Raw genomic sequence first — 11750 nt, forward strand, 5'->3', positions numbered from 1 at the left:
AAATACAAACTCCACAAATGTGTTTCGTGAAATAGCCTTTATGCAGCCATAAAAAAGGTCAGTCTGTTGCTGATGTTGCTGTCCATACTGCAAAGCAACTCTCTCTGTCTCCTGCATAATGGTATGTAATGGTAGCAATTAACTTGTGGCACCTGCTCAGAAATGAAGTGTACAATAAAAGCGGAGAGTAATGATCTACGTTTACATTAACTCCTGCTTCTCTCTTTTTGTCTCTGTGGAGATCCATCCACCTCAAAATCTATGATCCTCTCACACAGCCTGTTTTCGCTCTTTCTCTATAAATAGTAGTGTTAATTTCAGTCAGTGTGTTTGAGGTTCACTCTTTCTCAGTCTCTAAGCAGATGGGAGCTGTTAACTTTTGCAGCTTACATATGCATGTGTATGTGTACTTCGAGAGTGTGTGAAGCATGTTTATGTGTGTCCCTGTCTTCTGTCTGACCTGCGTATGATTCAGGATGGGGTGAGCAATTACATGCTTGAGTAACTTTCATACTGACAGTCCTTTTAAAATCCATATCACAGATACATATACATATGTTTTAAAACACCAGAGATGGCTTTTTTATTGATTTTGTAGTACATTGAACCACATATTTAAGGCAGTGCTACATACATAATGTAAAACTTTTCTGAACATATTTAACATGGTGTTGCTTTTTGTGCATGTAGTGTAAAATCAAAGTATAATTACTGAAAATAATGTGTTATACTCATACATTTTCATGGATAATTATAACTTTGGGACCCTCAAACAGCACAGGTGAGGGAATATTTCCAGTTATGTTTCTGTGGTTACTTTGTATTTTCACTTCCAAATAACCATGTCATTCATGAAGGAAAGTACAAATCGGGATTTTCATGAAAACTTAGCCTAAAGCAGAATGTCTTTAAAAATTTTAAAAGCTTGCTATCATCTAAAAAACCAAACCCTTCAGTTAGCCGCAGTTCATAAATATAAAAGACAAACCCCAGAGTTTCATGCTGCCTCGCTATACTTAAAACTAACTTGTGTCGTCAAAAAAGTTGTTTTTTTAATTTGCTTTTTGAACTAATTATACCATGGAAACATCAATATTCTTTTCATTTTATCTTCATATTAAAGTTCTGGATTGTGCTCTCCATAAATAACACAAAACCTCCAAAAACCTGGAATAACATCAGATCTTATCAATGCCCATTAAATAAATCTTGAATAATGCATAAAAGTGCTATATACAGTTTGCTTACCAACAAGACAATTCATTAACTCTCCATCGAGGTTGTGTGTTTCAGCACAACCAAGTAGAGATATATGGCCATGACGTAGAAAATATAATGCTAATAATAACACAGCAACACTTGAAATAGAATTACATAAGTTTCACAAACACCTCACCAGATGTTAATCCATAATTACTAAAAAATGTGTCAATTAACCGCCGTAAATGATATGGTAACACTGCAGAGGTGTTTCCAAAGATCTTTTTTTTATCAGTTGACGTCAATGCAATCCACTGTTGCAATAGGACTACAGATGTGAATTATATTTAACCCTTCAAAATAATTGATGTCATACATTAAGCTGAAATAAATGCTACACAAGTGCGATAAAGGCAACTATAGGCAGACGTAACCTTTAAACCTTTGGATGCAAGAGAGAAAGGCTACTGCAAGCATGTCACGGTGGTTAATAAATTAATGACTACATACATCACAGCTTATTCCAAGATCAGAAGCTAATGATTGTGTTCATGGTTGAGGAACATTCCTTAAGCCCTTGTTAATGGCTGCATTGAGAGCTAATTAATATAATACTGTACGAACGGCACTGAAAGAAAGTAGAAGAGAAGCCAAAAAAAGCCACTGGAACACAAGATCCCTCTTAGGAATCAAGTCACATACCCACGTTGCCATCAGAGTGTCCGACAGGATTAATTCATCCATATATCTGCATGTGTAATATCTAGATTTTATGTACATTCAGAGAGGTTTGCCCATGGGTTCACACCAGTGGCCATACCAATGTCCACATCAAGCCCACAGGAAATGATTATCACGCTCGAAACAGTCAGCTCTTCAAAGATTGACCACCGGTATCCTGTAGCATGGGGTAAAGAGGTTGAGGGAGAGGGGGTATAGAGGTGGGGGAGAGACGGCAAATTAAATTAACATGAGCTTCACTCTATTATCTAGTGTGAGTTTAATTCTAAAATAGATGGAGCGGGAGGAAGAGGTCTGATTTCATGGATGGAGTGTTTTCTTTCACTCTTTTCTCTCTATCTGTCCTTTTGAAATATTCACACAGATTGAGGAAAATACACAGCAGTGTCTAACTGGCTGTTTAGTATTGCAAGCTGTTGCTTCTGCTTATAAGTTTACATACCGCTTTCACAATCTGCTAGTCTTTTTTATTATTAGTTTTTTTTTTAAATAAGAGGGGTCATAAAAATTGCATTATGTTTTTTAAATTTAGTACTGCCCTTATGAAACTACTGGATATCACAGATATTTACATACTGTATATTACGAAGTAATTGAAATTACTAAGTAAACTGAAATTACACAAATAATTCTGTTCAAAAGTTTACATACCCTTGGTTTCCTAAATGAAGTGTTACCTCCTTGAGCTTTAATGACTGCTTGCAGCTTTTTGTGATAGTTGTATGAGTCCCTGTTTGTCCTGAATGGTGAAGTTGTCCACTAGGGCTGGGTATTGATACAGATTTACAAGCTCTCGATTGGATTGGATTCAATATCGATTCATATGGGTATATTTCAATTATAATGTCCCTTTTGCTTACGCATGAAAGAAATTCTCTCCCAACTAATGCTTTTAATTATACAGGGGACCTTCTAACTAGGTACATTATGAAAATATTAATTTTACTAATTGTATTAGTTTTTCATCATTTTGGTCACATTTTAGCTTTTTAAAAATGAACAAATCTTGTTTAATTGCATAATTTGTACTATTTACATGTATTTACATTGATTTGTTGAACACATGCTAAAATCCGGTACTGTCTCTTTAAGAAAACAGGCACTTCTGTAGGGAGCATCTGTAAATGAGCGAATGTTAATGAGAGAGACTCCAATCGCATTATCTCATCTGTGCTATGCCTGATTAGAATTAAATGTTTCTTTTTTTATTATCAACAACTCACTGTACAGAACAGAAAAGGTATTAAAAAAGACATTTGATGACAAATGGGTTAAGTGGATCTCATCTTCGGTCACACACACAGAACAACTTTTACTCCCAACACGCAGTGAAAGGATCTCGCTGCTGAATACTTCACCACTATACTACTCAATTACTGGTGATTGAAATCTGAACATTTACCAGCAAGTTGCCAAATATTTGGCTGTAAATGCGAGCGCTTTCCTCTCATTGTAGAGGGTTGCGCATAGAGTAAAAGATCGATCTTTAAGAATCGATATATAGAGATTGTTCAAATGAAGATTGCGATACATTGGAAAATCGATGTTTTATTCTGTCTACAAACCTCCAGGTACTGTAAGTGGCTCAGTGGTGTTGAGGTCCAGCTTGGCCTCTCAGGACAGTTGAAGGACTCATACACAACTATCACAAAAGCCAACATATACTGTTATTCTACAGACTTGGCTCTGGGTTTTTCCAATTTCTAAACCAATTCCAAAATTTTAATTGTAACTCCTCCTAGAGCTTTCAAGTTATATTCACCAAACTCTGCACAGATCTTCAGACAGTGCAGTGCTTTACTGGTAACCTCTCACTGATTCCCTCTCTCTCTCTCACACACACACACACACACACACAAAACATAAGTACTTAAATCAGTGTTGGCACCCTTACTCTGTTTCACAGTCTTACACACACACACACATACACACACACACACACGATACCTCTCTCTGTCAGGGAAGGATGGAGTGCTGTGCAGTGTCTGCCTGCTGTCCTCCTGAGCTATGGAACGAGGGATGGACAGAGAGAGGGGGGGAGGACGCTGGGAGAGACTGCGGTCGTAACTGAATGAGAGAAAGTAAGAGACAGAGAGCCAGAGAAAGCGATTAGGAGGACAAACAGTAAGTGAAAGAATCAAGAACACAGACACTGAAGAGAGAAAGAAGCACAGAAAAGAAGAAAAGAGAGCTTATACAGAAAGGGAAAGATGGAAAATACTTGAGTGACATTGGCAAGAAGTTCATTCACTTGGTGGTGAAATTTAATAGACTGCCTTCAGCTAAAAATAGAGGGGGTAAAACTAAGAGAGAATATTTCTTTTTAAGATACAACATTTTAAGATACAAAAGAGAAATACTAATTAAAAAAAAAATCTCAAACCTCATTCTGTATTTGCTTAAAAAGAGATCAAATAGAATTTTGCTATGCAATTTTAAATGCAAATTTACATTTAATCTGCACACCCACAGAAACCAACCAATGCTCTGATCACATTCACTAATTCTGTCTGTACAACAAAGTAGGGAAAGTTCACCCAAAAATGTCATCAAAGTAAATGGTGACTGAGTCTGTTAGTCCAAAACATTCTGCCTAACATCTCCTTTTCTGTATCACAGAAGAAAGTCTTGCGGGTTTGGAGCAACATGTGGGTGAGTAAATAATGACAGTATTTTCATTTTTGGGTGAATCCCTTTAATGTCTATTATTATCTTACTGAAAGTTTTTTTTTTTTTTTTTTTTTACACTGTTCTATTTTAAATTGTATATTGTTATTATTTTTATTAATATTTTATTTTGATGGTTGATTTATTGATGGTTTGATGATATTGGGAGGGAGAGAAAGTGAGAGAAGCTGAAATATTCATTTAAAACTATATTTATCCAGCAACCATAAGGAAGACAAAGTATGGCAGACACAGAGTGAGTTCCCACAGTGTGCGGATGTGGAGACTCACACATGTAATATTAATGCCCCACCCTGACAAACACACACATCTCCACCGACTCAGGAGTGAGTTCACTCCACCTCTGTTCTGATTGAATGACGGAAGGAGGCTTGGGCATTGTTAAATGAGCAGGAGGGTGTCATGGCAAGTATATGGCATACAGAGATTCATTGTGTAGATGCAGCTTGTGTATGCAATAAAATCGCCTTCAGCTCACGCCTCAGGAACGAGCCCTGGTCTGATCTTTTACGTGAGCAGCAGCCTTGCATTGAAATTAAAACCAGGAATTCGCAATGTGACAGTTTTAAACCTCTTCATCTATCTTCCAAACAAGCTCACAAACATTCCCATAACGTCTGATTTGCAGCACCTGCATCATGGCTTTGCCGCAGCAAAACGACATCATGTGATTGGTTGAAGTGTTCGACACATTCCAATAGAACTAAAATCAGTGAGTGGAAAATTCTAGCATAAACTAAAGTTACTAATATATCAGACTTATAACCTGTCACCTAGTGTTTATAGTTACTCTCAGGATGATATGGACCATTCCTCAGCTCTCTATATCATTTTAATGATCATCTGTTCAATCGAATGCTGCCGTCCAAGCAAGTAAAAATGCAGTCTTGTACCTGGTGGCCCCAAATGCTCTAGGCTACATTTCTAATTAAACTAGCACAATAAAACATTGTACAGTGTCCACACAGATATTGTCTGCAGAGTTAGAATATCCATTGATGACAATTTTAACAGTTCTACAGGGAACTCTTATCGAAACAGCAGAACCCTTGTTTGATACTTTGTGGAAATCTGTCTTGTGTAATGACACACTGATTGTTCATTCACTCACACACACACACACACACACACACACACAAGCAGGCAGTTTCAGAGGACAAATAACAGAATGCAGAGAAGTGTTGAAACATCTCACCACAGTTTTGCAGAGATGATGACCGCAGAGAGAATCAGCAGAGACGAAATTGTCACTGTCACATAAAACTGTGGGTCCACTAAAGAAAAAAATGAAGGCACAGGAAAAAAGTCAAGCAAGCTCCTTGAAACAACCACACCATCTTTTTCCAGAGCAGCCTGTATTTCTCCTGAGGTTACCTGTGGGTTTTTCTTTTGTATCCTGAACAATTCTTCTGGCAGTTGTGGCTGAAATCTTTCTTGGTCTACCTGACCCTGGCTTGGTATCAAGAGATCCCCGAATTTTCCACTTCTTAATAAGTGATTGAACAGTACTGACTGGCATTTTCAAGGCTTTGAATATCTTTTTATATCCTTTTCCATCTTTATAAAGTTCCATTACCTTGTTACGCAGGTCTTTTGACAGTTCTTTTCTGCTTCCCATGGCTCAGTATCTAGTCTGCTCAGTGCATCCACGTGAGAGCTAACAAACTCATTGACTATTGATACACAGACACTAATTGCAATTTAAAAAGCCACAGGTGTGGGAAATTAACATTTAATTGCTATTTAAACCTGTGTGTGTCATCTTGTGTGTCTGTAACAATGCCAAACATTCAAGGGTGTGTAAAATTTTTAGCAGGGCCATTTGGGTGATTTCTGTTATCATTATGATTTAAAAAAGGAGCCAAACAACTATGTGATAATAAATGGCTTCATATGATCACTATCCTTAAATAAAAGACAGTTTTTTTTTTTTGCATGATCAGTCATATTTTCAAAATCAATGCCAAAATTTCACAATTTCTGATAAATAAAGTATAGTCAGGACATTACTGATGTAAAAAACAGCACCATCAGTATTTAAAAAAAGTCATTTTTGATCAAATCTAGACAGGCCCCATTTCCAGCAGCCATCACTCCAACACCTTATCCTTGAGTAATCATGCTAAATAGCTAATTTGGTACTAGAAAATCATTTGCCATTATATCAAACACAGTTGAAAGCTATTTGGTTAATTAAATGAAGCTTTGTGTTTGTTTTTGAGTTGCCACAATATGCAATAGGCTGGTATGTCTTAAGGTCAAAATGGCAAAAAAGAAACAGCTTTCTCTAGAAACTCATCAGTCAGTCATTGTTTTGAGGAGTGAAGGCTATACAATGCTTGAAATTGCCATAAAAACTGAAGATTTCATACAAAGGTGTACACTACAGTCTTCAAAGACAAAGGACAACTGGCTCTAACAAGGACAGAAAGAGATGTGGAAGGCCCTGATGTACAAATAACAAGAGGATAAGTACATCAGAGTCTCTAGTTTGAGAAATAGATGCCTCACATGTCCTCAGCTGACAGCTTCATTGAATTCTACCCGCTCAACACCAGTTTAATGTACAACAGTAAAGAGAAGACTCAGGGGTGCAGGCCTTATGGGAAGAATTGCAAGAAAAAGCCACTTTTGAAACAGAAAAACAAAAAGAAAAGGTTAGGGTAGGCAAAGAAACACAGACATTGAACAACAGATAATTGGAAAAGAGTGTTATGTATCTTAACCCCATTGAGCTTTTGTGGGATCAGCTAGACTGTAAGGTGCATGAGAAGTGCCCGACAAGACAGCCACATCTATGGCAAGTGTTACAAGAAGCGTGGGATGAAATGTCACCTGAGTATCTGGACAAACTGACAGCTAGAATTCCAAGGATCTGCAAAGCTGTCATTGCTGCACATGGAGGATTTTTTATGAAAACTCTTTGAAGTAGTTTAAGAAGTTCTGGAAAAGATTTTGAAAGCAGAGAGGGAGTCTGCTTCACAGATGGATATGGGAAGATCATTCTACCAATGAGGTACAGTGAAGCCAAAAGTCTGGGCAAGTGATTTGATGCCTCATTCCCACCAGATGCCTGAGATCTGCAAATGAGTGGCACTTGTTGTACCAACACAATGAGGCACCAAATCACTTGCCCAGACTTTCGGCTTCACTGTACCTCATTGGTAGAATGACCTTCCCATCTCCATCTGCGAAGCAGACTTCATGCGCTCTCTTGGGTTCGTTGAAGACCAGCCTGCTGATTTCTGGATCATTTGCAAAGGGCTAATTGCGCATGCAGGAAGGCCAGCTAAGAGAGCATTACAGTAATCCAGTCTAGATTTGACAAAAGGCTGAACAAGGAGTTGTGTGGCATGTTCAGAGAGGAAGGGTTTTATTTTCCTGATGTTGTAGAGTGTAAATCTACATGATCGAGCTGTTTATGATTCCCTTTCAATTACTGACCTGGAATTGGAACTGAGTTGGTCACGCCTTACAGGAAGTTGATTTGAAAGTTGAATGGTAATGACAGGAAGAAAAAATTACTGAAATTTACCATTTAAATTCCATTTTCTTCAATTCTAATTTGAATTCTGCATCCTGTTTGCACATTTCAAATGAAAGAATTGAATTAAAATATAAAAGGCATTCTCATTTCAACTCTAAATTGTGCCCAACTCTGTAAACAAAGTGATAAAAGAAAGAGAAACAGAGGAGAAAAGAGAGTCAATAAAGTTAAGAAAATATGGAGAGTATAGAAAGAGGATTGAGAGAAAACAATAAGCAGTTACAGGAGAGAAAAAGAGGGAAAATATGGGGGTGTAAAAGTGTGGGTAGTGTGTCATAATCAGGTAAAACTGTATTGATTGGATTGATGCCTGCCTCTTGCTCAATGGGAGCGAAATTTGAGCTCTCCTTAAGCACACATTTTCTGCTATGAAGAAACAACACGAGCCAAGAGCCCTGTTGGCAGTGCAGCGCTCAGAAAAAAAAATAAAAAATCAATTTCACAGATACCAACCATCCTTGTCTTGCTCCTCTGTCTCCATCTTTTTCTCATCTCCTGTTGATGGGTGTTGTGTTTGATTGGCAGACGCGCTCCGATGATGCGACCAGTCCTCAGACGTGGTGGTCATCCTTAGACTATCAGTCTCCAGGCCAGACAGGAAGTGATGGGTTTCATCCTCCAGTGGCTGTGTGGGACCCCAGTCCACTGCCCAGAGCGGAGTTGTCGTGGCCTGCGCCGTGACTGGCATCTGCATTTCACCAAGCTCCTCCCACTTTCTCTCATCTGTGTCACCGGTGGCAGTGCAAAACATTATAGTGACCAGCAGGAAGCTCCAAAGGGGAATGAATCCAGTGTAGGGAGAGATGGAGCTAAGAAGAAGAAAAGACAAAGCAAAGAAGAAAACAAGGACTGAAAAGGAAAATCTACACTGTAAAAAATTTCCATAATTTTAACGGTAATAGAATGTTTAAAAAAGGCTCAAGTAAAAAAAAACAAAAAACAGTTAATTGGCAAATGTGTAGTTACCGTAACATATACGGTAAAAAAATATATATATTAATGACAATATGTTAAATTTTATGATAAAATATTGTAAAAAATAAAATAATTTTGATGTAAAAAGTATCATTTTAATGTATAATTAACAGAGAATACATGTACTTTTACAGTATTGTTAAAATTACGATGAAAAAAAATTAGGAGTTCTCTGAAGTTTCTGTGAAACCCATCATATTTAATTATTTAATGGACATAGTTATGTTTCTTCTTGTTTTTAATATCAGTTATTTACATTGTGGTGTTCTGTGTTACGTTTTATGTAGTTTATTTAATGGTAATTGCATTGTTTTAGTGTCACATGTGTTACCCTGATGGTGTTTTGTGTTGGAGTAAAACTACATGTGTATTAATTATTGCTCCTGGAAAGGGACACACTTGATGAACTTTAAGTCATCATGTGGAAGTTTTTTAGTTCCAGAAGGTTAGTATATTAAGTTTAAATCATTTAATAATATAAATGGGAGTGAACCTTAAATATACAGCCATCAAAATTACATCCCGTATAGCCTGAAACATGGTCACCGTATTTTTCATGGTAAATTTCTTGCAACAACAGCTGCCAGTATTTTACTGTAAATTTAACTGAAAAAATGTTTATAGTGTAGAGATGTATAGAAAACACAATTGAGAGAAGACTGCAAAGAGATAGAAAGAGACTTTAAGTCAACATTAATTTTAAATTGATACTATTTACTTTATTAATGCAAGTTCCTGATATTATTGTAAATGACATGATTTAGCTTCATAAATCTGTAATTACAATGTTATTAATACATATGCAATTACAATATGTAATAAATGTAACGCTTCTGCAATAACTTTCCTTTTCTGCTAATGTCACTTAGGAGAATGTTAACAAATAGTTTTTTATATTTTGTTTCAGCAAACTTGCATTCAGGTCTGGTTCCATTCTGGTATGGGACGTCTACTCTTCACACTTCAATCATGTCCCGCTAAAGTTTTTCCAACTGAATATCCTGTTTCTCAGTACGAAATATGTCACACTACACAAGCAAAATGGGTTGCAAATGGCAATTAATGTAGACTATGAAATCAGAATGTAATAACATGCTCTTCCTCTGAAATGACTTTCCTTTTCTGCTGATGTCACTTAGGCCATTCAGGCTGTTGAATAATGTTAATCAATTTACTTTGGCATTGTTTTAGTGAGCTCACATTCAGGTTTGGTTCCATTCTGGTATGGAACGCACACTTTTTGCAATCCAATCATTTCCTGATGGTCCCGACCTACATTTCTTGTCACTTAATATCCTGTTTCCTTAGGATATATGTCACACTATAGAAGTAAAATGGGTTTTAAATGACAATTCACATCGACTTTTTAATAAAAAATGAAACAGTTTGCTCTTCCAGAAATTACTTCTCCATTGACTTCACTTAGGCCACTCTGAGGATATTGGTGTTAATGTTAACCAATAGCCAAATAGTAACTTAGGCATTGGTTTAGCAAACTTACATTCAGGTCTGCCCTCATTCTGGTATGAAACCACTTTTCACAATCCAATAAATCCCTGATAGATTAAATCAAGTCCCGCCCTACATTTTTCTTGTTGAATATCATTTTTCACTCAGTTACAAAAGTAAAATGAGCTGCAAACAGTGTTTCGTGTTGACTTTAAGCAGAAACTGATGCAACTCAATGAGCTGCAGGAAACTAACAGGACAAATCTAAGAGTTCAACCAAAACAGAGTCAGTCAGTGTGTTCGTATGTTGAGCCTTTTCTCTTTTCCTTACCATCGCTCCATCGCTTCTGTCTTTTCACTGAGTCCTCACCGCTCCAATCATCTCTTAAATGAGAATAACATAAAAAGAGAGGGATGAGAAGAGAGAGAGGAAGAGGTGAAGAGGGGGAGGGTTGAGTCTTGACACTGACTAAAAGACTATAAACAGATGGCTGTAGTGGAGAAATACCCTGCTGGCTCCCAGAGCACACAAACATAAACACACTCATATGCATAAACATATACACAACTCAGATACACGTTATACAGTGACGCCCACTCACTCAGATCAAAACTGAGCATGCATGCATTCATCAATCATTAAAACAGCAGCCTTGTAGTGCTTTTGTAGTGCTGTAAGATTCACAGAAAAACACACTCACATAAACACCTGTGGATCCATTCCCTATGTCAAGCCACATCTTGACCCATCAAACAAAGCTGAACATCTGTATTCAGATTTAGCTGTATGAAAATGCTACACACCAACTTGAAGACACACACACACACGAAAACATGCAGATTTGACAGATCAGTTTGCATGCCTACCTTTTGCCGCTTAAGAAGGGAGTGGGAGAGAGGGAGAGAGCCTGGAAGTGGGGAAAAGCATTAGTTGCCGTAGCGACAGAGAGATGTAGAAATAGTGCCAGCAAGAAATAGAGTATGGAAGAGGGAGAGAGACAGAGAGAAAGAAAGAGAGAGAGGGAGGGAGGGGAGAGGGGATTGGAGGAAAAATTGAAATACTAATTATGCTTATTAACTAGTTCAAATTAAATAGACAGCAAGAAGAAAATAAATGAATTTTGAAGGCGAAAATAGATGGAGAGAAAGA

The 11750-nt window shown here is 37.3% G+C and overlaps 1 protein-coding gene across 1 annotated transcript; it reads right to left on the reverse strand.

The window, feature by feature from the left end:
• Window positions 1–577: 577 nt before the first annotated feature.
• LOC127453859 (PILR alpha-associated neural protein-like) lies at window positions 578–11637 on the reverse strand. Its single transcript, XM_051720599.1, has 6 exons — window positions 11468–11637; window positions 10932–10984; window positions 8630–8985; window positions 5825–5903; window positions 3889–4008; window positions 578–2098 (listed from the first exon to the last, which is right to left on the reverse strand). The coding sequence occupies exons 2-6, from the start codon at window positions 10940–10942 to the stop codon at window positions 2077–2079; spliced, it is 588 nt and encodes a 195-aa protein (XP_051576559.1). The 5' UTR covers window positions 10943–10984; window positions 11468–11637; the 3' UTR covers window positions 578–2076.
• Window positions 11638–11750: the final 113 nt, after the last annotated feature.

The sequence above is a fragment of the Myxocyprinus asiaticus genome, chromosome 16 (assembly GCF_019703515.2).
Source record: "Myxocyprinus asiaticus isolate MX2 ecotype Aquarium Trade chromosome 16, UBuf_Myxa_2, whole genome shotgun sequence".
NCBI classification, from domain to species: Eukaryota; Metazoa; Chordata; class Actinopteri; order Cypriniformes; family Catostomidae; genus Myxocyprinus; species Myxocyprinus asiaticus.